Below are 26,275 nucleotides of genomic sequence, written 5' to 3' on the forward strand. Positions count from 1 at the left end.
AAAACACACAGAGAATTACCCCTGGGTCTGGTTCTGCAGGTTTCTTCATGTTTTTAACCCTTCCTGTTTTTCCTTTCCACCATCTTCTCTGCTTGCTCATGTGGAATTGTTTTTTCTCTGTAAACGTGCCTTGAAATGACTGTTGTATTTGCGCTATACAAATAAAATAACATTAAATAAACTGCTTGTTTTAACTTATTTCGTTTTTATTGATCTACTCACCAAAGTATATTTTTTGAGTAAGATATTCCGAGATCACAGTGAGAATTAAAAAAAATAATAATAATATTTGGAACTTCTCGGCTGTCTCGCTGTTCTCTGCTGGGTTTCTTCGCATGCGGCCTCCACGTGAGGACTGTGACGTGGGTTCACTCTGGACCAATCGGCTGCCGTCCGCCGGGAGCGGAAGTTGTAATCATTCCACTTTGGGCAGCTCATGCTACGCAACACAACAACGCAGGAGACGAGTCGTTCTCTGCCGTCCCGCTCTGGAAGATGAAGAACAACTCCAATGTCCCCGCGTTCCTCACGAAGCTGTGGACGCTGGTGGAGGACGCGGACACCAACGAGTTCATCTGCTGGAGCCAGGTACCGCTGCGATAGCATGCTAGGCTAACCTGCTAACAGGCAGCGAGCACACCAGAAGCTTCATCACACACACACACACACACACACACACACACACACACACACACACACACACACACACACACACACACACACACACACCAAAAATGAATAACATCAACACACACAGAAAACACTCAGTAGACACACACTCGTGAGCCATCAAAACAACAATCACTTTCCCACACACACACACACACACACAAGTGGGCCATCACAACAACACTCAGAGAAAACACCCAGAAGACACTCACACAGTGAACCATCACAACAACACACGAGGAAGACACACACGAGTGAGCCATCAAATGGAACAACACTCACAGAAAACACTCGGGAGACACACACACACAGACGTGAGCCAACAAAACAACGACACACACACAGAAAACACTCAGAAGACACACACACAGAGACACAAAGTGAACCATCACAACAACACACGAGGAAGACACACACGAGTGAGCCATCAAATGGAACAACACTCACAGAAAACACTCGGGAGACACACACACACAGACGTGAGCCAACAAAACAACGACACACACACAGAAAACACTCAGAAGACACACACACACACACACAGAGACACAAAGTGAACCATCACAACAACACTCAGAAAACACCTTGCAGACACACACATGGAGACACACACAAAAGTGAGGTGTCAACAACAACACACACACACACAGACAGTCAAGTGAGCTATCACAACAACAACAAACACTGAAAACTTCCAGCACACACAAAACACCAGGAAAAGCTGTGAACACCCAGCAGACACACACACACACACACACACTGTGTGTCTCTGCTTCATTACTCCGACACTCCAGGTTTCCGCAGCCACGACCAGATTCTCACTAATATCTTCTACCTCCTTTGGAAAAGTTGGTAGAAACAGACCAAAGTAGAACTTGTGATCATGACTTCCAAACAAAAACACAAACTTAAATGTGTGTTTTCATTCGTTCTGGTTCTAAATGCGTCAATCAATAAGATATGAATAACTCCCGGTTTGTATAGACCACTGTCAACCAAGTCCAGTTTTTATAATGTAAACAATGAAGCCTCCTCACGCCATGTACTGATCAGATAGTATCTCTCACGGCAGCTTCCTGGACATTAAAAAATAAAGTACTGTGGTATTCTGTGCAAACGGCGAGTGTTTAAAGGGTCTTTATTGTAAGTGTGACACTCTACACTTTACCTGGACAATCGATAACACTGTGAGTGGATGTCTGAATGAAACTCCAGATTTCTGTGTGTGCGCTTGGTTCCATTGTTTTTACTGTGTATTTTACTGCGTGCAGGTTAATTAACACCGAGCTTCCTGATTTGCTTGCCAGGACTTCTGTTATTTATTTATTTTGTAGTATCAGCCAGTAGTGGCTGAGCAGTGGTTAGCGCTCTTCCCTCACAGCGAGAAGGTCAGTGTTCGAAATCCTGTCGCCCCGTGGGCATATAATACCCCCCTATCAATAGAGTTATTGAATAATTTGTATTGATTTATTTTTCCGCTCTAATTGAATTTCGCTTTTGTAAATGAAGATTCGGTCCAAATCATAACTATCAAGGATTTTACTGTTAAAGCTGCAGGCTGCCGCACATCAGCAACAGAGGCTTATTAGCGTGTAAATATATTAAAATATAGTGAAAACATTCTTCTGATTTCTTTCCCCCTCCAACTACTATATAAAAAAATAATGAGATGCTCTATTCAAATATAATTTCAGCTCTGAAATGAAGCCTGGACAGCAGAAAATGCTGGATTTTTGTCTTGATGTTGGTTAAAATTCAGTTTCTTTGTTTCCAGGAGGGAAACAGCTTCCTGGTTCTGGACGAGCAGCGCTTTGCGAAGGAGATCCTCCCAAAGTTCTTCAAGCACAACAACATGGCCAGCTTCATCAGGCAGCTCAACATGTGTGAGTACGGCTGCATTCTTCTGGCCCAAACGCGCCTCGGGAATTCACCCGGAGACACTTCAACTCCACGCGGATACCACCCGGTGTTTCGGATTAACCGGCTTCCCTGTTAACTGGTGACCGGCTTCCTCCAGCGGCCAGCAGATGTTAAAAACCCGACCAGAACCCGTAGCCGTCCTGGCGAACAGCATTTAGACGCATTTCCATTAAAGTTTAAAGTATCGTAGCGTTTGATTGTCTTATTTTAACATTTTAACGGCTGCTGGCAGGAGTCACCAGTTAACACGGGCACCGGACGGTGAAGCACAATCATAGTGATCCACATTTTATAATATTATTAAGAAACATATGAAATATATACTATTTAATTTATTATTTGAGCTGATAGCCAATGGACGTTCGCTCTGCATCATATCGGAGGTGGCTGCTTGTGCACGACGGGGGAAAACTCCGCCTACATGGTGGTACTATATTGTAATGGAGAACGACCGAGGCTGCGTCGAGTCGGTACGAGTGGAAAAGCGCCACTGGTGACCTCGGAGCTTCTGGTACTTTCACAGAATCGACCTCGTCACGTCCGTTATTCACATCATAGCTGAGCAGAGAACACAGGAAGTACAGAACAAAGGTTTGGAACTCACACACAGCTGAAATAAAGAGAAGCCGTCTTAAAGAGATGATCGTGTGTGTGTGTGTGTGTGTGTGTGTGTGTGTGTGTGTGTGTGTGTGTGTGTGTGTGTGTGTGTGTGTGTGTGTGTGTGTGTGTGTGTGTGTGTGTGTGTGTGTGTGTGTGTGTGTGTGTGTGTGTGTGTGTGTGTGTGTGTGTGTGTGTGTGTGTGTGTGTGTGTGTGTGTGTGTGTGTGTGTGTGTGTGTGTGTGTGTATATAGATGGTTTCCGTAAGGTGATGCAGATCGATACGGGGATGGTGAAGCAGGAGAGAGACGGTCCGGTGGAGTTCCAGCACCCGTACTTCAAACATGGACAAGACGACCTGCTGGAAAACATCAAGAGGAAGGTAAACACCTTCATCTTTCTCCTTCCTGTCAAAGTATCAGAGAGTAACTCCGCCTTATGGCGCACATCTCCGGTGACACAGCGAGTTCAGTAGCTGGCGGTCGTGTCGCCCTTTCCAGGTTTCCAACAGCCGTCCGGAGGAAAGTAAACTCCGGCAGGAGGACCTGACCAAGATCCTGGCGACGGTTCACAGTGTTCACAGCAAGCAGGAGAGCATCGACGCCCGGCTGGCCACCCTGAAGAGGTGAGTGAGGAGCTCCGCCCACCAGCCGGGGATCGGCGGCAGGAAGGTCCGGTCCCGGCGGCCTCGTCTAGAAACGCTGTTTCTCCTCCTCTGCAGCCTCTGATCTCTCTGAGGCTCTCACAGTATTCAGTGATAACCCGACGCAGTGTTTTCTACATGAGGCCCCAGGTCCTAGACCGTCCGCTCACTTCTTCATTGTCGTGTCAGAAAAGTTTCGCCTCCTGAAAGCGGTGTAGTTGGCGTGCTTGGCCACGGGTTGGCGCTGTTGTTCATTGATGGAGGAGGTCTGACTGGATGTGACCTGTTGTTCAGGGAGAACGAGGCGCTGTGGAGGGAGATCTCCGACCTGAGGCAGAAACACTCCACCCAGCAGCAGCTCATCAAGAAGGTGGGTGTGTCGCTGGCTTTGATTCACTCTGCTGTTATTGGTTTCAACATAATCCCGTTTGGGAAAATACTCCCTCACGCCAAATACAGTGAAACGTCTTCACACACCCTCTGTTTGCAGCAGGTTTTAAAACTGTATAATAAAACTGCAGTAGACGACTTTAATTCGTTTTTTCTACCGTCCAAACCTGAATAATGATGTGACAGCGTCTGCTTCAATAACAGTATTTCTAACGTTTTTAACAACTGCTGTTTTAACCTCTTCAGGTATTTTTCGCCATACATTTTACTGCTTTAACAAGCAGTTCATTCTTCATCAAAGAAACATGGCGGCAAACAAGCTTCAGCCACATCACTACCCATGTTCTGGCTATGCCCAAAGATGTAGTCTATTTTTGAGACACTCTCTATAATATGTGGAACAACAGTAGATCCTTCTCCAATGATCTCACTGTTTGGTGTGGCCCCCGGGGGCCACTCCTCTCCCTGGGCACTTTAGAAATATGATGGCCTTTTGCACCCTGCTCGCCAGGAGACTTATTCTATTTAAATGGAAGGATGCCCGGCCTCCAACATGTGGCCAATGGATAAGGGAAGTCATGCGCCATATTCATTTAGAAAAAATTAGATATACCATTAGGGGGGTCCACCAGAAAATTCTATATTACCTGGCAGCCATTTATCTCTTTTGTGGAAAACATGACGGCTGCTAATATTGAAACATAACCCAAGTGACTATGTACCTGTTATTTTTAATTTTCCTTTTTGTTGTCAATATGTTTACAAATGTGCTCAGTAAGCTTGCAGATGGTCCAGTAACTGTGGGTGGGTGGGGTGGGGTGGGGTTATTGAGAAATTGATGTAAAAGTTCTGTGATTATATTGTTTATTGGTTGTATTTGAAAATAAAAAGACATTCAAAAAAAAAAAGAAAAAAGAAACATGGCGGCAGCTTTACTCTCTCTCTCTCTCTCTCTCTCTCTCTCTCTCTCTCTTTTTCTCCAGCTCATTCAGTTCATCGTCACGCTGGTGCAGAACAACCGCATCCTGAACCTGAAACGCAAAAGGTGAGGCGCAGCGACTGCAGCCTCAGCGGCGTTTAGATCTGACAGCGTGACGCCAGCGAGCTGTGAGCCAATCAGAAATCAAACCCCATGTCGTGTCATCGGGGGGGGGTTTCTTTAGTGAAGAAGATAAAACGTTCACTTGGTTATCGTTCATGAGGAGGAGCCGCAGGTCGTCAGAAAAGCTCCTGACGTGTTCTCACCTTCTTTTTCAGGCCAATTCTCATGAACAGCAACGGGAAGAAGCCCAAATACATTCATCCCGTCTACGACGACAAGGTGCGTCCAGTGTTTCTGTGAAATGGTCGTTGAACTTCTTTAGTCCGTCAAGTTTCCCTGGAACAAACTTCAGCAGCTGCTTTCTTTTCTGTTTTTGACACCTGAAGAACAGAGAAAGATGATTGTCACCCCAACCAGGAGGAAATACGCTATATTGCCAAAAGTATTTGCTCGCCTGATGATATGAAGTTGAGTGACCTCCCATGATGTCCCCCTCTGACCTCCAGGCGTCTGCCAGCAGCCTGCAGGGCGTGAACTGCTCCGAGCTCTCGGAGGACGTCGTCGTCTGCAGCGACGGCGAAGCGGCGCCGACGGCCGAGATCACGGAGGAATCCCCCCGAGCCTTCGACCAGAGGTCTGACTGCGTCACGCTCTCGCAGTAAGTAAGCAAAGCAAAGTGCCGGAGCCTGACGTCCCCGTGACCCCGCAGCGACGGCGAGATCGTGGAGGTGGAGGTGGACGGCGAGGCGGAGCCGAGCTGCAGGAGCACGGACGAGCACAAAGCGGCGGAGGACGGCCAGAGGGGCGGAGCCTCCAGCGGCGCCCTGCAGCTCAACAAGGCGTCGGGCTTCAGCCTGGAGGACCCGGTGAAGATGATGGACTCCATCCTGAACGAGAACGGAGCCATTTCACAGAACATCAACCTGCTGGGCAAGTGAGTGAACTGCACCTCAGTGTGACGCCGCTGCACTTCTAAACGTTTAACGTCCATCCTGAACGTGTGTCAGGGTGGAGCTGATGGACTACCTGGGCAGCATCGACTGCAGCCTGGAGGACTTCCAGGCCATGTTGTACGGGAAACAGTTCAGCTCAGACTTCGACGTCGTGGAGGTAAAGTGGAGTCACCCGACATTACGACAAGTCTTATTCTCATGTACTGTTCTGACATAGATTTATTACTTTGGCCAATGGAAGTTAGGCTGAAGGTTTTGTTGTTGTCTGCCTTGATTTGTTTATTTATTTGTTTGTATGTGTTTCACTAACTTTTCGGTCAAAAAAACCCCAAAAAAACTCTTCATCCGAATTGCATGACATTTTCAGGAATGATTTTGTTTTTATCCGAGGATGGACCCATTAAACTTTGAGAGCGATTGGGTCAAAGGTCAAAGGTCACGGAAAAGTCAAAAGCGCATTCATATCATATCATATTATATTATATCATATCAGCCAGATTAGTTTTAATCCGATTGACGTCAAACCAACGTCCAAATGTTCCGTTTTCGATTCCCTGTCCTCTGATTTGTCAGATGATGCAGTGACATCATCACCCTGGTTAGCAGTTTTGGGGTCATAGGTCATCTCGTCATCACGTGGTCGGGATAGGGAATTGAAAACTGAACATTCTGATGTTGGTTTGACATCAATCGGATTAAATCTGACCTTTGACCTTTGACCCAATCGCTCTCAAAATGTAATGGAAGCGTCTCTGAACATTTTCTACAAAACCAACCACACAAACCAATAAATAAATAAATAAATAAATCCACGCAGACAAAAAACATAACCGTCGCTCCAACTTTGGTTGGCGAAGGTAATAAATATATGTGAACATAGTAAATGAAAATAAGACTTGACCTCCCCAAGAAGGAACCAATGGCTCTCGACCCGCTGGGTCACATGACCTCCTTCAGTCGCTGGAGTTACAATATGTACGGATCCCTCTGAGGAGCCGCAGCCGCCGATTATCTATGACAACCCCTGAGCCATTCTTTGTTTAGTCCTGGTGAACGAGGCTCGTGTGTCATTCGCTCCCTGTGGTGTTTTTCAGGAGAGCGTCTCCTCCAGAGAAAACTCTGCGGCGGCGTTCAGCATAGGCCGGACGGAGGAAGACAACGCCGGTGAGGAATTTAGTGTTTATGTCCGATATTTGGGCTTCACTTTTAATTCTCTTCAGCTAAAATAAGAATTGGCGATGAGGGCCTGATACTGCACGGAGTACTTGTGGAAAAACTCCCTGGTAAACTCTGGAGAGTATGGCTAATGGTATTTGATGTGTACTCGTATCGGCCAGTAGTCGGAATCCAAAAACAAAGATTTGATAGAAACGACTCCGGTGAGAATCAGAGTTGATCAATGCTGCGGCGGATGAGCGTCTGTAGAGATTATCTATGAAGAAGAAGCAGGAAGATGAAGAAGTCAGACAGAAATGGAAGGTTATGTTGACCAGGAACGTCCAGGCTGGTTCCTCTTGTTCCCGAGTGTGGAGGGATGGAGAGGAAGCAGACGGAAGGATTTGAACTTCCTCTGTGCCGGAGAAGGTCGGAGTGATCTGCCCTGCGGCGATCAGCCGGAGAGGAAGTGTGAGGAGACGCTCGCTGTCCCTCAGCTCGGACCTCCTCTCGTCTTCACGTTGAGTTTGATTAACAGAGGGACGTATGTCTCTGGGATGAAGACGTTTTAAGTTCTTGGTCCCCCGCTGAAGGTACGATGGTAGAGAAGGTTCTCTGGCTGTAACCGCCGGTTCTGCTTCCTGTGTTGTTCTAGATAAGCAGTTGATCCAGTACACATCCTGCCCCCTGCTGGCGCTGCTGGACGGCTGCACCGCCACGGCAGAGCTGGACGTGTGCGGCGGCAGTCCGTCCATGTCCAGCTCCGCCGCCTACGTGGAGGCGGAGCTGCCGTCGGAGCTGCTGGACGGCGGCGTGGAGTCCCGGCCGTCCGCCCGCAGCTCGCTGATCCGCCTGGAGCCGCTGACGGAGGCGGAGGCCAGCGAGGAGACGCTCTTCTACATGTGCGAACTGAGTCCGGCCGAGGCCGAGTGCAGCCAGCTGAGCAGGGCGCCGCTCGGCGTCCCGTCGCCCTGACGTGTCCTCCAACCGCCTTGTCTGCCGAGGGGGCGGAGCTCCGCTATGGACGAGTTTTCTATAAAAGACTTTGGCACCGCAGTGCAGAAATTAATCCTGTTCTCCTCAATTATGCCGATAATTTAATGTTCGCTGTCAGATCCTTCACCCTCTGAATCCTAAATAAATGTTATCTCCTCAAACTGTGTCACTCGTCTCACACACACACACACACACACACACACACACACACACACACACACACACAGTTCAATGATCTAATGATTCCAGTGGGGCATCATGTTTCCATGACGACGAGCTAGTATGTTTCCATGACGACTGCAGTTTCACATTAGAGAAGTTGCCATGGAGATTGCAGCAACGTGCCTCCGTCATGTCCTTGCAGCATCACATTTGGGTGATGACAACTTGTTTCCGTGGAGACTGCAGCGGCGTGCTGCCACGACAACCGAGCAGTAGTGTTTCCATGACGACGGCCGTATGAGGCGAACGTCTGGTTTTAGTGGCAGGAGACATGAAGCTCTGCATCACAGCCTCATACGATCCCATACAGCCGCCGCTGATCGAACTGCAGGAGCTGATTTGACTCGTACTTTGAAATACTTGATGTGTGTGACGCTGAGCAGCACACACACACACACACACACACACACACACACACACAGGTGTTTATAATGTGTGAGGAAACAAACGTTGCATCCATTGATCCACCTTAAAACTTCATAAAGTACACACGTGTGGCTTTACTTTGTAAATAACTCACATTAAAGTAGAGCAAAGAGTATTATTTGTATTGTGAGTTAAATATGAATCGTGGTTCTGTTACATGACATACATACAGTTTGTTCATTAAAAGGCTGATATTTAGATTTTTTCCATATTTTTCAGTTTCACTTTTCCCATCCGGCACAGGGAAGCCGTCTTTCTTTGTTTTTCTGAAGCCTGAATGTGTGTGAAGACTGTTTAGTTTAAATATTAAATATTGTGCAGAATTCACTGTTTGATAGTTTTCTAACAATAATGGGATTCTCCATAGTTCGTATATGACGCCACAGAAGTGAAGAAAGTCTGTCGTCTCCCCGACTTGCTCATACAGACGAATCAGGGATTTTCCCTTCATGATGTCATGCGGGGAAATAATTAGTCTTCTTGGGGGTGTTCTTGTCTACGGAAGCGTGTTGATATTAAGCAATTTTTTTTGAAAATAAAAAATTGGCTCAGTTTTTCTGAATTTATGAGATACAGTTTTTGAAAAAATTTAAAATTGGCTTCGTTTTTCTGAATTTATGAGATGCTGTTTTTTGAAAAAAAAAAAAAAAAAGTCAAGATTTTTTTTTCAGAGGATAAAAAAAAAAAAAACCTTCATGCGCTCCAGAAAAAGTCGAAAATCAAATTCGAGATTTTTTTTTTTTCACGGTGGAAAAAAAAGTCCGTCTATCCACCTGCCAGCGGTGAGACTGCTTCCTCCTGATGCATCAGGCGGTTTAATGAAGGGATGAAAAGATGCTTCAGGACAGAATGGAGCTCATAAACACGGTCAGTTATCATCAGAACCAGGACCAGAAGAGACAGAGCAGCCTGCTGCCTGGTTCTGTAGAGGAACACAGTTATCATCAGAACCAGGACCAGAAGAGACAGAGCAGCCTGCTGCCTGGTTCTGTAGAGGAAGTTCGTCCAGTACGAAGGACAAAGACACGGGTCCTGGGCTGCTCATTACACATTAAATGTGTGAAATCCTGTGTAAAATCACACGTCCATAAGCAGTAAGCAACCCGATATAGTCAGAATTAAGTGATTTAATGTGATTTCACATCAACGGGAAAATGTAGAGGGATGGCTAGAAGGTCGCTCTGTGGAAAAAAAAAAAATTTGCCTTTGATTTCCGATTTTTTTTCAGAAGCGCATGAACATTTATTATTTTTTTTGCCTCCGAAACAAAAATCTCGACTTTGATTTTTGACTTTTTCTGAAGAGCATGAGGTTTTTTTTTTTTTTTCTTCAGTGGCTGTAAAACTCTTCCGTATATGAGATACTGTTTTTTGAAAAAAAATAAATAAATAGGCTCAGTTTCTTGGAATTTATGAGATTCTGTTTTTGGAAAAAAATTGAAAATTGACTCTGTTCTGAATCAAGGGGACCGTGGTGTGTTAGTCCAAACAGAAGCTCTGCTAGACCGTTGTAGGACAAAGACATGTCCCAGCTCTCAGGTTTAATCCAGCTTTATATCTAGTTGGTTGAGAGATACTCTGTGTTTAGGTATTGTTGATAGTATTGTTGGTTTGTCAACTTCGCAGTGTCACAGCCGCCGGTTTATAAGTCCAACTACAGCTAGAACACTGTGAAACACTGAGCAGGGAGCGTCTCCATGGCAACAGGGGCCTCTCTCATCTGCTTTGTATGGGGACATTTTTATGTAGTTTTTTTGGGGGATTTATTCGGAAACGGTCAAACGTTAACGTCCCAAATTCTAATCGAATTGGTCCTTAGATGATGACAAGTCATCCCTGAAGGTTTCATGCAATTCTGGCAAGTAGTTTTTGCAAAGTGTTGGAAAATACATACATACTAACCTTAAAATAAATAAATACACGCAGACGAAAACATTGACAAAGGTAAAAAAATAAATAAATAATCATCCGTGAAAGTGATGAGTGTGCACGTCAAATGATATTTTTTTTTTTCAGAATTTATTCAGGGTTTATTTATTAGAACAGTTTAAATGAGACGAGTCGGAGCTGCAGAGTCATCATCATCTCACAGCCAAACAAACAAACAAACAAACAACCAGCCGACAGCCTCGTTTTCTTCTTTTATTAAACCACTAACAACACTTCCAACTTCAGGGAAGGAGGAAAGAAAACAAAACGACGACATTCAGATAAAAGCAAACAGTCAATTAAATATGGAGCCACAGTACGTCTACTCTCCAGCAAAGAACCTTTCTACAAAGTCACAAGCGGTCAGTTCATGTTCTCATCGTAGGGAATCTGGAGGTGAAGCAACAGAAGGAGGAATGCCTTGCTTAAGTGTGTGTGTGTGTGTGTGTGTGTGTGTGTTGGGGTGTGTGTGTGAGCTGCAGACAAACACACACACACACACACACACGCACACAGCTCATGCATGAAGACGAGGAGGTAAAACTACAGAGTCGTTAGAAAAACTACGAGTAACAACGTCAAGTCTTCAGGGGTAAGCATGCAAAGTGTTGGGGGGGGGGGGGGGGGCATATTTATTTACACGAGTGAGAGCAACACATCACAGCAGAGGAGCTACAGACGCAGGGGAAACACAGCAGTGTGTGTGTGTGTGTGTGTGTGTGTGTGTGTGTGTGTGTGTGTGTGTGTGTGTGTGTGTGTGTGTGTGTGAGAGAGAAAGTGTGTGTGAGTCTCAGTCAAAGTCTCTGTTGACCAGGACCAGCGGCGCCACCAGCGTCCACACGTAGAGGGCGATGCAGATCCAGCTGGACGAGATCTTCACCCACACTGACGGCCACTTGCTGGTCATCGCCTCGTAGTTGGAGTCGGGGCTGCGGACGGACGGACACACACACACACAAGTTATTTTTCATACGTTATTGGCAGAGTTCCAGGAAGGACTACCAAGACCCAAAATCGGTTCCACTGCGCAGAGTACGGATAAAACGTGGGCGGGGTTCGGAACGGCCGCGTAACGACGCAGGACTGCACCTCGTCGGAACACCAGGGGGCGGCGTAGCGCCGACAAAACATCAACAAAACAACAGGAGGGTTTAGTTCTGATGACATATTGTCCAGAGTGACACGTCGACACGTAGCCCCGCCTTCTGGAACCCGTACCTCAACATACGGGTTATGAAAAATGACGCTTAGGTAGGGTACTTTCGGTACGACCCAAAACTTTTGTCAGTGGAAACAAGGCTTCGGAGGTTGTTTCCATGACAACGATTTCTAGCGAAAACCCCAAACTTTGGTCGTGTTTCAGGCGTCCCTTTACCGCCACTGAAAACACAACTTTTTGGAAGCGGCTCCCATTGTGGAACTTTCCTATCGCGCTCGGGCTCCGTCGCCATGGAAACGTCCAAAACGCTGCTACTGCACATGCTCAGTAGATGGGACAATAGCACAACTATTACTTTGAAGGTCACCATAATAACCAACCAACTTGGTCGTCTGTCCACTAGAATGTCCGTTAAACTAAACAACCAACAGCACCCTCTGGTGGCCTGACGTGGTCACTACATGGTTTTTGAGAACGTTGTGGTGTGAAAGGGGTGCACGATGTGAACGCTTCGCCGGCAGTCACCCACCTGTACCAGTTAGTGAGCGTCATCATGATGTAAAGAGACGCCAGGAAGAGCATGAAGTGGAAGAAGGAGTAGGAGTAAGTGACGCCGTCCTTCTCGTTGTCCACGGCTCGGTTGGAGCCGCCGTCCTCCTCGAAGGAGTCGGCGTGCGGCCCGTCCTCGATCAGCGCCGACTCGTCGCTGGTCAGCGTCAGCTTGTTGACCTGAGCCGTGGACGAGTTGCGGATGCTGCGGGACGGACAGGGACAGACGGTGAGTCGGCGATTCGACGGCAAAGTCAGGAGTCAAAGGTGTTGGGAGGAGCTGCTCACCTGGAGTACAGCACACACATGAGGAACAGGATCAATCCCACAATGCCCTGCGCGTCCCACCACTGCACCACCTGGCCCTGGCCTGCGGGGGCAGTGCTGTTCATCCCGATGATGCTCAGCAGGCTCGGGTTACACTTCCTGTCTGAGGAGGGAGCAGAGAGAGGAACATCACAGGACTGGACTCTGACCTCCACCCAACCTCCACCCAAACTCTGCCACCCAAACCTCCAAGAGGTTGGACAGTTGACCACTACCCAACCCTGACTACCGACCAACCCCCTTTCTGACCTCCACCTTGACCTTCAGCCAAACTCCACAACGGCCTACCCCCTGACCTCCATCCAAACTCCGGCCTTGAGCTATACCCAAAATCTACCCAACTTTCGCCCAAACTCCACCCTGACCACCATCCAAACTCTGCCTAAACCCATGCCCTGACCTCCACCCAAAATCTATCTCAACCTCCAACCTGATTTCCGTCCAAACTCCACCCAACCTCTACCCCGACCTCCGCCCTGCCAGACAAACAGAGGTAGAAGAAGAACTGGTAGCTACCAGGCTCGTTGGTCATGGCGGACCAGGTCAGGTACATGGTGTACAGGGTCACCAGGGAGGACTGCAGCAGGCCGGACCGAGGCTGGGACTCCTTCAAACGCACAACAACAGCAGAAGTTACCACAGCGCCACCGCCTGGCCGGAGGCGTCAGCTCCGCCTCGACAGAGGCGGGAGACGAGGACATGGCGACGGTGATTTAAAGTGACAGGAACCTGGATCTGAGGCAGGATGGACAGGACGGAGGCGCCGAGGCACAGCAGCATGTTGATGCTGATGAAGACCTTGTTCTCGGTGCAGCCGTCAGAGTGGGTGTAGTAGATGTAGAACATGACCAGAGACACCAGAGACAGCAGATAGTTCACCGCGGTGACGGACAGCAGAGCTGTGGAGAAAACCACGCAGAGCTCAGCTTCTTTACGTCCGACGGAGAGAGAAAACATCCTGAATGGTTTGAATGGTGTAAATCTCCGGCCCGTACCTGCGTACCAGCAGCGCGAGTTCCCCTCCTCCATCTTCTCCACCCAGGACTCGTTCCAGGAGTGAGCGAAGTCGATGAGCAGCACCAGCTGGATTAGGATGAAGCAGAACGCTCCCGCCATGCCCATGTAGAACCACACTGAGGGTCAGACAGACAGACAGACAGACAGACAGACAGACAGACACGTAGTAAACAAAAGTGTGTATTTCTTCCTTGTTCCGTCTCAGAGAATCACAGTTTTCCCGTTTCTGTTGTACGAAATTATATGGAAACAGTCAGAGTTCGTATCTTTACGTGATGAAGAATCTATTGGTGCTTTTCCACGAGTTCCTACTTGACTTGACTCTGATGCTTTTCCATTTCCAGTTAGTAATCAGCTGCTGCTATTGGCTGGTGGCAGGAGTCACCAGTTAACAGGGGCACCAGTTAAACCGAAACACCGGACAGTGAAGCTCCATCGTAATGATCCACATTCTGTAATATTATCAATAAATATATAAATTGAGTTGATATCCAATGTACGCTCGCTCCGCATCATATCGGGGTGATCACTTGTGCACGACGACGAAAAACTGGTGACTCCGCCCACTGGTACTATATTGGAATGGAAAACGAGTCAAGTAGGACTGAGTAGGAGCTCGTGGAAAAGCGCCATAAATGACTCCCTGGCAGATGAGCGAATTGTTCGATGGACGTCCGCGCTGGTTTTTACCGGTGGTGAAGGGACCCTCCGAGATGAAGAAGGACCCGACGGTGATGGCTGTCGCCGCCGCAAACTTGAAAAACCAAAACCTGGAAGAAGATCAAAACCTGAATACAACAACCTCTTTCTCACACCCTCGGTTCCTAAAGACAAAGAAAATGGAGGCTCCGTCGGAGCCGCCGCTACGTGCGGCGCCCTCACCCGTTGTGCAGAGCAGCCCGGGGGTCCTGACTGCTCTTCACTTTGATCATGAGCAGGGAGAAGAGCAGGAAGAACATGGCCATGCCGAAGCAGATGCGGTACACCGCCTTGTAGCCCACCAGCACGTCACAGTTGACGTGGCCCTCCACGCCGGGGATGGACGAGCCCATCCCGCCTTCACAGAACCCGGGGATCTACGGCGGCAGACACAGGAAGTAGAGGATGAGTTCTAGCTTTCTTATTTTTTTTTTGGAGCGGCGATAATGATATGGACTAGCCGGAACCAGCAGATGGCGGTAGTGCAACTTCACAAATCCCAACTGCCTTTGAACCCAAGTGAAGAAGAAGAAGAAGGGAAACAGTCATCAGGGACGACGAGAGAAATGTAGATCAGATAGAACAGGCAGATGGTGCTAATGCAACTTAATGGCTGCAAACTGTCGTTAAACTCAGAAGAAGGAGGAGGAGGAGGAGAAGAGGAGGAAGAGGAAGAGGAAGAGCAGGAGAAAGAGAAAGAGGAAGAGCAGGAGAAAGAGAAAGAGGAAGAGAAAGAGAAGGAGGAGGACGAAGAAGAAGAAGAAGAAGAAGAAGAAGAAGAAGGAGGAGGAGGAGGAGGAGGAGGAGGAGGAGGAGGAGGAGGAGGACCCGGTCGACACGAGCCACAGAAAACGCTACTTTTATAAAACACCGCAGAATATATATTTTCTGTAAAACACCGGGGCCTCATCCCGGTGGAGACGTCGGAAACGCTGCTAATAATACATCCGCACCTCCGCCGTAGTAAATAGTTGCACATGCTCAGGAGATGGACACCGTTTGGCTCCAGAGTGTTGCATGTGTGCACGATTTCTTCACAAGAAAACACTGCCAACTTGTGGTTCGGCATGCTAACTACACCATTTTCAAAACGCTGCCCTGTAAACGTGAAACTTTTCTGAAACGAAAATGCTCAAATCATGGGAGTCCAAAGACATTCTAGTGGACAGACGACCAAGTTGGATTGTTATGACGGTGACTGTCAAAATAAAAGTACCAAGTCCCAGGAGAATACGGACCGGGAGTCATGACATCGTGGAGGAAACATTGTTCTTATTGTCTCTACTGAGCATGTGCAGAAGGACTACCTAGTACGGCCGTGGTGACCATGAGCAGTCGCAGTGTTTCTGTCAACACCCAACGTTTCCAGAAAGTTGTGTTTTCGCCCGTTTCCACGGTGATGGAGCCATTTTCAAAAAGTTGCATCCTAAGCGACTCAGAGCACCGTTGTCGTGTAAACGGAGCCTAAAAGATTCTCAAACTAAATAATGAAAACACTCATTCAAACACGAGCGGACTAAAGTGTTTTTCCACCGTGTGATCATGTCTTTGATTCTAAATTCAAACAAATGTCATTCAGGGACAAAGACAAACGAGCTGAAATGTTTAAAATAAGAGACGACTGATGATGAAACGAGCCTCGTCCTCACAGATTCAACATGGCAGGTCACACAAAGATGTAGTTGAATGCAGAGTCCAGCAGAGGGCGTCCTCGGAGCTTTTAACCTTCTACTGAAGCTCTTGGATGCAGACACTATGGACGCAGATCAGTCAGGTGCAAACTTTGAGTCTGAAGCCAAGGAGAAAAGAATTAGAGGACGCCTCCTGCGTCAGTGTGATCCGGGTCTCAAAATAATCTGTCAAGTGGTTGCTCTGGCAGAGCGACAAGCTCAGCATTAGGTAAGATGTCGGCTCTTCACAGTACGAGCTGAAGAGCAAGAAGCCTCTAACTTTTATCTCACAACAACAAGCAAAATAAACCTGAGTCTCGAAAAGGAATCACTGCGGGTGTGAATCCCCTCAGGTTCTGTGAATGAGTGAATCTGTGACGACTCGTTCGGCCGTACCTTCTTGAGCTGGCCCTCCATGCCGGGCATCAGCATGATGCAGGCCACGCCCACGCCCAGCAGCAGGAAGAAGGCGTAGATGAGGCGGGTCACCGTGGAGTTGTTGCCACTGGGGCAGCAGCTGCACAGCAGGCAGGGGGCGCTGCCGCACAGGCAGGGGATCTGCAGATACACACACACACACACACACACACACACACACACACACACACGACCGCCATCTTGGATGAGGACATCGTTCTTCTCCCATCTTTCACTTACAGCACATCAAGTGGTTTTGACTTTTCAATCAGATAAAAGTGAAATTCATTCCAAACACTGACGACAAATCATCTGCTTTTCTTCATATTCGACGCTGAACGCCAACTCTGTCCATCATCCTTTCACCCCTCTTTCTCTCTGTTCTTTCACTCATCCCCCCCCCCCTCCCTCTCTCTCTCTGTCCTTTCACTCCTCTGTATTTTCTATTTTTGCGACTGTGGCTAATCCTGGCCTAAAAGCCCCAGGCTGGACTGATTACCTCGTCTAAAAGCCCCAGGCTGGGGTACTAGTGGGGTAACTAGAGCTCTATGGTGTGATGTCGCAACAGCTGATTCCTGATCTGTTTACATGCTGCGGTGTCGCAACGGGGATATTTATACACAAAAAAACAACAAAAAAAAAACCCGTATGTTTTCTTCTCGGACATGACAGGAACCGTGAAAAACAAACCGTGAAAACGGTGAACACGATGACGCAGTGAAAACCGTGAAACGATGAGTGGGTGAAAAGCTCAGACAGCCTCGTCACTGCGGCGCCATCACACTGAACACACACTTAATAACCCTCTGAACACACACTATAGGCCCCAGCCCCGGTCGGGACCGCAGACCCGTTCAGCTGGCGGACTCTTGAGGCCTGTCGGGGGGGGGGGGGGGGGCAGACTGCGGCCCCGGTCGCCGGGTGGTACCGCAGGTCCGCTGCGCCAAAGCCGCTCCGTTCCTGCGCAGTCACGCAGCCTTTGTGCGGCTGCGGCGGCCCGAAAACCCGCGGAGGATTAACCGACACACGACCACCGACATGGGGAGGCTACTCACCCAGCTCGCCATGGAGCACAAGCCCAGAACGGCTCCCATGCTGGCTGAAGTTCGAGTCGGAGCTCCGCGGAGGAAAATCTGATGTCTGTTGTTTACCAAGAAGATGGAGGCTGACCTACTTCTTCTTCTCACGGGCAGGCGGGGACACACAGTGGCTGCGGCTCATTGCTGCCACCTGTAGGTCACTACTGCACACTGCAGCTCACGGCTTCCCTCTCGATCCCACTTGATTTTCTTTAAAGGGGACATATCATGCTAAATCCACTTTTTTAGCCCTTAAATGCATTTTGGTGTATATTTAGAGTGTTTAGAAGTACAGAAAAGTTCAAAGTAGTCTCTTCAGGTGCTCCGTTGATATCTTTATATTCTGTTTTGGTCATATTTTGCGATCGGTTTCGATTTTTCTATTCTCTATTACGTTTTTTGAACAATGACGTCACAGTATTCTCAGCGGAACTGCCAAATTAGGACATCGACGTTTCGAGCAATCCGCCATTTTTGTTTCTCGCTGCGATTTTGTAGTCCAACCGAAGTTACGAGAGGATAAGTCGAAATGTTCGGTTGTTGGATGTAGTAACCCACAAGCTTCGTTACACCGTCTCCCAGCATCAGAACCTTTTCGAAGTGGCTGGTTGAGTTTTATTTTTCACAGAAATGTACCCACATCTGTGGGTAAGGTCATTTTTGTGTGCGCGAATCACTTTAAGGACGACTGCTTCAGCAACCTCCGCCAGTATAAAGAAGGATTTGCCGAAAGACTTGGTCTGATTGAGCGGTCAGTTCCTTCTATCTATGGAGACGACGAACAGAGCACTTCGGTAAGCTGTATATAACGCTAAAAAGTGTGATGATAAGACGTCCCTGTCATTGTTTTGTTAGCATTAGCAGTTGCACCGTCTTCATATGTTAGCGCTGTGTGCTCGTTTTAGATTATAATGTAACTTCTGTGTTAAATAGTCGTTGTAATACAGGCAGTATTGTAGTAGTGGGCATGGATGGAGAAGTTAGTGTAAATATAGTAACACACCATTGCGTTACATCCATATGAAGACGTTGTTCTGAAGGTGCATCATCGTCATTTTCATCTCGCTCCGCCGGGTCCGACTCTGGCTCCAACATGTATGGCTGGATGGACAAATCTTCCGTTGTTGACATTTTGTAAATAATGTGTGAATATAAAGTTTCTGCGCCGCTAGATAATTGTATCTGTTCTATCAAACTACAAAGATGGCCGAACAGGGTGACGTTGAACCGAGTGTGACCTCTGCAACCTGGAGAGGAGGCGGGGTATGAAGAGACCGCCCCAAAACGAGTTGCTCTCAGAAGCACATCAGAAAAGGGGTTGAAAAGGGGCCTGTGGAGCTCTAATAATGAGGAATTCAGACCCAAGCATTGCAGTTTCGCGTTGTATAGACCACAACTGTATGATTTATATGTAAAAAGGAAGGATTTAAAAGCATGATATGTCTCCTTTAAGGTAAGTCAGCATTTATTTCACTTGTGAGTGTTTACATGGAAAAATAGACTTTTATTCAAATTTCAAATTTGTGTGTTGAACATGAACATTTCCAATATACACAAAGATGAGCTAAAAAATAAATTAAGATAAGCAGCGGGAGAAAATAAGACGAATCTGTCAAAGGGAATAAAAAATAGTGTTTCATGAGTTATATAGAATATGGCTTCATGAAAATAGGGCTCAATGCTTCTTCTGCAGAAAGTTTGAAACTGTGCAAGCTGAAGCGGCACCGTTCTTGTGTCACACATGTAATATTACCCATGTACCTATTGTACTTTTAGAAAGCACCTTGAGTATTTTCCAAAGGAAAGTCTGACAGGTAGTTCTGACAAAGACACTTTATTCACTGTAAGTTACATTATTGTCAGCACATTGACAGCAATTCCCACTCTGTCAAATAAATAAAACAAAATAAATAAATAAACAAAGATGTGATGGTTCTTCATCAATGATTCAGACGGGAGATTCCAGGTTTTACAGGGGAGGGCGGAGCCAGTCGTCTTCTCACTAACCTTCTCCGGGATACAACACGGTAATACCCCGCTTCCAGCGGGACAATTTAACATGCAAACACACTCAAAACTCAAAGTCCTCTCCACAATAAGAGCTTAAATATCTCATCAGTTTTATTCTGGAAAGAAAACGCAGCATTCAATACTGAATCCTTTGCAGGTCAAACGCGCCGGGATGTTTATCGGAAGCGACGTAGAGGTAGTACCGTGATGTCCGGATCACCTGAAACGCGTCTTACCGCCGCGTCTGAACAGGCGCTGACGGCCATGACAGTGAGACCGGCGGCCTGTTTACACGTCAGCCGTTTCAAGTGAAAACCCAAAAGCAAAACCTTCGTTGCGTTTTGGGTCTTTACTCGACAGCAGCCAAAGAAAATGCAACTTTTTGAAAATGACTCCCAAGGTGCAACTTTTTGAAAACACTCGGGCTCCGTCCAGAGAACATGGCAGAAGTGCCGCGAGTATACGCACCACAGCTGTAGTAGTTATTTCTTCTGCACGTGCTCAGTAGATTCACAATCAGAACAATGTTTTCCTCCAGAGTGTCATGACTCCTGGGATTTGGTACTTTTATTTTGACAGTCCCTGTAATTACAATCCAACATCTGTCTGTGTACGTCGTTAATATTTATGGCGCATTCTCTGCAAAGGTTTCATTACAAAGGCAAACAACAGCGCCACCTCATGGCCTGGCATGCTAACTACATTGTTTACAGTATTTCTGCTGTTGCCGTGGAAACGGACATCGCCGTGTAAACACGAAAGAAAAAAACAAAAACTAGAGCTACATTCGGTAGAGCGCAGATTTTCATTTTTCTAGCATGTTAGCCGCTAGCTCATATCTATGCTAACTAGCCTAGTCAGGTAGCGACATCACTGTGTGAAACACTGAGCAGGGAGCGTCTCCATGGCAACAGACCCTGATCTCCTTCAATCTCCTCCATGAGGTGCCTCTCCCATCTGCTTTATATGCCACATTTTTTAGCAGTTTTGGGGGTTTTATTCTGAAAGAGTTAGCCGCTAACGTCCCAAAATCTAATCGATTGGTCCTTGGATGACGACAGATCATCCCTGAAGATTTCACACGATTTGGGTTAATAGTTTTTGCGAAAAGTTGGTGAAATACACACGGACCAATAAATAAATAAATAAACCAACGGACTCTGGTCTCTGTTTCATCCTGATAAAAGCCGGTTGGGTGAGTTTAAACCATCAAACATCACATCTCGACTCGTTTATTTTTATTTATCATTTTCAAAAGGACTTTTTAACTCTTTTAAATCTTTTAAGGGATTTTTTTTTTTTTAAATTGACTAAAATGGATAAAACAAGGGAAAAAACAGCTCAAACTAGATAAATGAAATCACACAGATGAGTCCGACGATTAAACTTTCTGCCAACAACTAACATGATAATGTCTAAATTCTGAAAAAAGACAACTTGATAGCAGACGACGTAAAAAGTCGACGTGTTTCAAGACGACTTCTTTGCCTTTCTTTTCCTCGGGTGTGTGAACAAACTATCAAAAACAAAAAAACGCTTAAAATAGTGAAAGTTACTGCTCTGCTCCACACGGATAACTCGTTTTATATTTCTCTATAATTTATTGATTTTTTAAATTTTTTTTGTCTTTTTCTCCGCGGCTGCGAAGGATAATGATGAAGACGACGAACAGATAAAGTCTCTGTGGCAAAGAACTCGAGAATAAAGATTAAATCCGTGTTGAACTTGTTCTGAGCCTGTTTGCTTTTATTACTCTTAGTTTTTTTTTTGTTTGATTGTTGTTTGTTCCATGTAAAAAAAAAAAAAAAACGTCTGAGGATGAAAATAAAGTCTGAAGAAAACAAACATTTTATCAGACATCGCTGGTAATGTTTTTTTAAATTGTGCAGAAGTGGAAAACTGGTGCGTCACAGTCTTTGGAGAATCTCCACCAATTAAACGTCACGATTCTCGTCGGCAAAACAAAATATGAAAAATAATTTGCCGGGGGATAAATACTGTGAAAAACATGGGACTCTTAATAATCACGTTCATGGTACTTATGTGGAACCTTACTTAAAAAATAATGTGCGTCATACCTGGAACCTCGTTCCTTTCACTACTTTTTAAAACTGTTTTTTTTCTTTTCTTTTCTTTTCTTGTTCCATCGTGTTGTAAAAAAAACCCACAAATAATAAAAAAAGGAACTTTCAGAATGATGAATAAAGAATGTTTGTTTGTTTATTTCGTCTCTATTCGTCCGCTTGCATTTTGCTAATTCCCGGTTAGCAAAGTGGCTAACTCGGTCGCTAATCAACGGCTCCTGACGAACAGGAGCGTCTCGACCCGAGTGGCGAAAACAAACGCGCCCAGCACTGACAATTCATATATAAAAAAAAATCGGAAGATGAAATACGATATTAGATATTTACACGAGAGAACGTTTACAGTCACGACAGTCTAAACACGGTCGTCCGTCGCGGTGAACTCGCCGCTCCCAGACACGCCGCTGTTTGTTTTGCGTTTCGTTCGGCTCAGTCTTTGATCGGGTACACGTAATATTTGCTTTTGTCTCGGAGCGGGGTGACCGTGTCCGTGAAATGGAAACCTGGACCTTTGTGGGGCTCCGGGTCCAGCGCAGCGTGTGCACGCTGCGCTACCTCTGCGTGGACAGCGGGGGGCGCCTGCGGGCTGCGCTAGGCCACCCGTACGGGGAGCTCGTCCCCGGGCTCGGAGCTCAGGCTGCAGTAGGTCACCGACGGCTCCAGGACCCCGGGGCTCAGCGCGTCGCCGGCCGCCGCGTTCCCTGCGTTCCTGAACTGCTTGTAGACCCGCGGGTCCTGGGCCACGAAGGTCGACGAAGAGGAGTACAGGACCAGACCCAAGATGATGACGGAGAAAGAAACCAGGTAGAGGCTGGAGAACTGCAACAGACAGGCAGGGTGAGACGGAGTTACCACGGATACCAGTATCGGGTGTTCGATGCTGCACGGAGTACTCGTACTCCTGAAAGCCCCGCCCCCGATACGACCAGGCGAGTACTTCGGTACGCCATGAGTCGGCGAAGGGAGGATGAGGGAAGTCAAGACAGTAATGATGATGATGATGAAGGAAGGAAGACGGGAAATTATGTTCTGACAAAATATCAAGAGGAGGAGAAAGATGGATGGATGGATGAACAGATGGATGGATGAACAGATGGATGAACAGATGGATGGATGATTGGATGGATGGATGGATGAACAGATGGATGGATGGATGGATGGATGGATGGATGGATGGATGATTGGATGGATGGATGAACAGATGGATGAAAGGATGGATGGATGGATGGATGAACAGATGGATGGATGAACAGATGAACAGATGGATGGATGATTGGATGGATGGATGGATGAACAGATGGATGGATGAACAGATGGATGAAAGGATGGATGGATGGATGGATGGATGGATGGATGGATGGATGATTGGATGGATGGATGGATGATTGGATGGATGAACAGATGGATGGATGAACAGATGGATGGCTGGATGGATGATTGGATGGATGGATGGATGAACAGATGGATGGATGAACAGATGGATGGATGAACAGATGGATGAACAGATGGATGGATGGATGGATGGATGGATGGATGGATGGATGGATGGATGGATGGATGATTGGATGGATGGATGGATGATTGGATGGATGAACAGATGGATGGATGAACAGATGGATGAACAGATGGATGGATGGATGGATGGATGGATGGATGATTGGATGGATGGATGAACAGATGGATGAAAGGATGGATGAACAGATGGATGGATGAACAGATGGATGGATGAACAGATGAACAGATGGATGGATGGATGGATGGATGATTGGATGGATGGATGAACAGATGGATGGATGAACAGATGGATGAAAGGATGGATGGATGGATGGATGGATGGATGATTGGATGGATGGATGGATGATTGGATGGATGAACAGATGGATGGATGAACAGATGGATGGCTGGATGGATGGATGGATGGATGGATGGATGGATGGATGATGGATGGATGGTGTGTACCAGACACTGGGAGGAGTTTATACCAACAGATTCATTCACATTCACGACAGTTTCCTTGTTTCTGATTGTTTTGATTTCCCCCCCCCCCCCCACACACACACACACACACACACACACCCCACCACCACCACCACCACCCCCACCACTATCACCACCACCCCCGCCGGCCCTTCACCTGGTAGTGGAAGAGAAAGAGGCCACAGAAGAGGGTGTAGAGGTCGGCGGTGAGCAGCGAGAGGTTGACCGAAGCTGCACTCGTCCTCTTCATCACCACCGGCATGAAGCTGTACAAGCTGAACATGAAGGCACTGAAGCCGATGTAGAGGAGACCTGCACCTCACAGAGGGACACTCCTCGTCAGCACGCACAGAAAACACATCGCACACTGACAAAACGGATTACACAAGTACGTACAAAGACATGCAAATATCAAAATACATGCTCAAATCCATAGAAATACACACAACACTGCACACAAATGTTGTAGATATAACTTTAAGAAGTGATTCTACTTACTGGCTTTAGATTGTAACTCATGACTTTCCCATGTGGAGATTATAGATTATATAGAGTAGGGAAGTACCAATACCACTTTTTAAAGGACGAGTACAAGTACAAGTACAAGTACTAACCTTGAGCTATTTTGAAATACCGAGTATCAATATCTATACTAACCTTTAGCTACTTTAAAAAACCAAGTACTGATATGAGTACTAACCTTTAGCTACTTTGAAATACCGAGTACCGATACGAGTACTAACCTTTAGCTACTTTGCAATACAGAGTACCAATATCAGTACTAACGTTTAGCTACTTGCTGATACTGAGTACCAATACAAGTTCTAACTTTTAGCTATTTGTTGATATGGAGTAGTGATACGTGTACTAACCTTTACCTACTTGCCAATACCAAGTACCAATATCAGTACTAACCTTTAGCTACTTGCCAATAATAAGTACCAATATCAGTACTAACCTTTAGCTACTTGCATATACCGAGTACTGATACGAGTACTTGCCTTTAGCTACTTGCATATACTGAGTACTGATATGAGTACTTGCCTTTAGCTACTGACAGCACTCGTGCTCTCTGGTCTACCTGCTGCTGGCAGATGACGTCACATGGTACTCACCAGGTTATATTGGGATCTTTTCCGAGTACGAGTACTGCAGTATCGGATACCCAATACTAGTATCATTGCATTCCCAATATAAAGACATGTCAAGTTTGTTCTTTGCTCCTCATATAGTGAAACTCATTTTAAAGTAATTCATGTGAACGACATGTTGCTTTCCAACACTTGCATCTTTCTGAGAACAATGTGTAGTATCTGTACCACAAAGAGTACTGTTTGTGTGTACACGGTCTCACCTATCTGCCAGTCCCAGGAAACCTTCAGCAGCTCCTTGTGCTCAATGACGGCCCTGCAGCGTGAACATTCAGGGGCACAGATGAAACTGGGAGCGGTACATGATCACAACGTGTAAAACATCTGGTTCAACACAAACAAACGTAACGTTGGAGAAGGTCTGCGCTCTACCGAGTGTAGCTCTAGTTAAAGAACGAGTATAAGCACGAGTACTAACCTTGCCGACACCGAGTACCAATACAAGTACTTAATAAATGCCATGAAGGATCATTTATACTCTGAAAACGGCCCCAGACGTGAGCGAGTGGTCAGAGAAGTCCTGGTCAGTGTGAAACGAAAACCAAGAGACGATTCCTCGATCGCCCGGTTCAGTCAAAAACACTCACAGCTGAATGCCGCTGAAGAAGGAACCAAAGAGTCCCATCATGCCCAGGAACTCCACACGGCTCAGGTTCTTCACGATGAACTCCTCACAGACGTTGGAGATCCCGTAGAGCGTCGCGCCGCCCAGAACCAACAGGTTCCCCGTCAGCTTCTGCTCGCCTGAACCCAACCACGGAAAAACAAACGGGACAATTTAGCCCAGTGTGTGTGTGTGTGTGTGTGTGTGTGTGTGTGTGTGTGTGTGTGTGTGTGTGTGTGTGTGTGTGTGTGTGTGTGTGTGTGTGTGTGTGTGTGTGTGTGTGTGTGTGTACTTGCCGAGGCCCTGACGACCCAGCAGGACGTCGGCTCCCACCATGCAGCCGACGCCCAGCAGACACAGCCCCGCCCCCACAAAGTGGACGGCCTTGTATCTCACCAGGAGGAAGAACCAGGACAGCAGCAGGACCACGGGGATGGCGAAGCAGTCCAGCAGCTGAGGGCGGGAAGCAGACCGGGAAACACCCCCGGGGGGGGCATTCATGAAGCGTTCGTACTGGCGACACCCTCATACCACCTATCTTAAATCCAGTTATTGGTGTGTATGTAGTTCACATACTTTTCGCAGAAACTA

General features: G+C 46.9%; 3 protein-coding genes across 3 annotated transcripts in view; 1 reads left to right on the plus strand and 2 right to left on the minus strand.

Annotated features, from left to right (window-relative positions):
* The first annotated feature begins 397 nt into the window (after positions 1-397).
* On the plus strand, positions 398-8,523 carry hsf2 (heat shock transcription factor 2). Its single transcript, XM_080490051.1, has 12 exons — positions 398-588; positions 2,444-2,552; positions 3,441-3,568; positions 3,687-3,811; positions 4,124-4,199; positions 5,203-5,264; positions 5,477-5,540; positions 5,768-5,895; positions 5,971-6,195; positions 6,269-6,371; positions 7,309-7,378; positions 8,025-8,523. The coding sequence occupies exons 1-12, from the start codon at positions 496-498 to the stop codon at positions 8,342-8,344; spliced, it is 1,503 nt and encodes a 500-aa protein (XP_080346177.1). The 5' UTR covers positions 398-495; the 3' UTR covers positions 8,345-8,523.
* Positions 8,524-10,993: 2,470 nt separating this feature from the next.
* serinc1 (serine incorporator 1) lies at positions 10,994-17,961 on the minus strand. Its single transcript, XM_080491368.1, has 10 exons — positions 17,835-17,961; positions 16,759-16,920; positions 14,876-15,069; positions 14,684-14,763; positions 13,972-14,109; positions 13,706-13,875; positions 13,493-13,583; positions 12,938-13,079; positions 12,630-12,854; positions 10,994-11,870 (listed from the first exon to the last, which is right to left on the minus strand). The coding sequence occupies exons 1-10, from the start codon at positions 17,871-17,873 to the stop codon at positions 11,732-11,734; spliced, it is 1,380 nt and encodes a 459-aa protein (XP_080347494.1). The 5' UTR covers positions 17,874-17,961; the 3' UTR covers positions 10,994-11,731.
* Positions 17,962-22,543: 4,582 nt separating this feature from the next.
* Positions 22,544-26,275, minus strand: part of slc35f1 (solute carrier family 35 member F1) — a gene marked incomplete at both ends in the record, with an annotated part of 7,878 nt that continues 4,146 nt past the window's right edge. Inside the window, 5 exons of the mRNA XM_080490140.1 lie at positions 22,544-22,771; positions 24,087-24,241; positions 25,284-25,336; positions 25,668-25,824; positions 25,981-26,137. Coding sequence (XP_080346266.1) covers positions 22,544-22,771; positions 24,087-24,241; positions 25,284-25,336; positions 25,668-25,824; positions 25,981-26,137 — 750 coding nt within the window. The remainder of the gene's footprint in view (positions 22,772-24,086; positions 24,242-25,283; positions 25,337-25,667; positions 25,825-25,980; positions 26,138-26,275) is intronic.

Source organism: Lipophrys pholis (assembly GCF_963383615.2).
Source record: "Lipophrys pholis genome assembly, chromosome: 21".
Lineage (NCBI taxonomy): Eukaryota > Metazoa > Chordata > Actinopteri > Blenniiformes > Blenniidae > Lipophrys > Lipophrys pholis.

Bases quoted from the DNA above. Each gene is read 5' to 3' on its own strand.
- hsf2 (XM_080490051.1), top strand. From the start codon at position 496: ATGAAGAACAACTCCAATGTCCCCGCGTTCCTCACGAAGCTGTGGACG. The intron at 5,541-5,767 runs GTGCGTCCAGTG...TCTGACCTCCAG, and splicing joins ATCCCGTCTACGACGACAAG to GCGTCTGCCAGCAGCCTGCA. The intron at 7,379-8,024 runs GTGAGGAATTTA...GTGTTGTTCTAG, and splicing joins GACGGAGGAAGACAACGCCG to ATAAGCAGTTGATCCAGTAC.
- serinc1 (XM_080491368.1), bottom strand. From the start codon at position 17,873: ATGGGAGCCGTTCTGGGCTTGTGCTCCATGGCGAGCTGG. The intron at 16,921-17,834 runs GTGAGTAGCCTC...GTGTATCTGCAG, and splicing joins TGTGCTCCATGGCGAGCTGG to ATCCCCTGCCTGTGCGGCAG. The intron at 11,871-12,629 runs GTGGGTGACTGC...GTCCGTCCGCAG, and splicing joins ACGCTCACTAACTGGTACAG to CCCCGACTCCAACTACGAGG.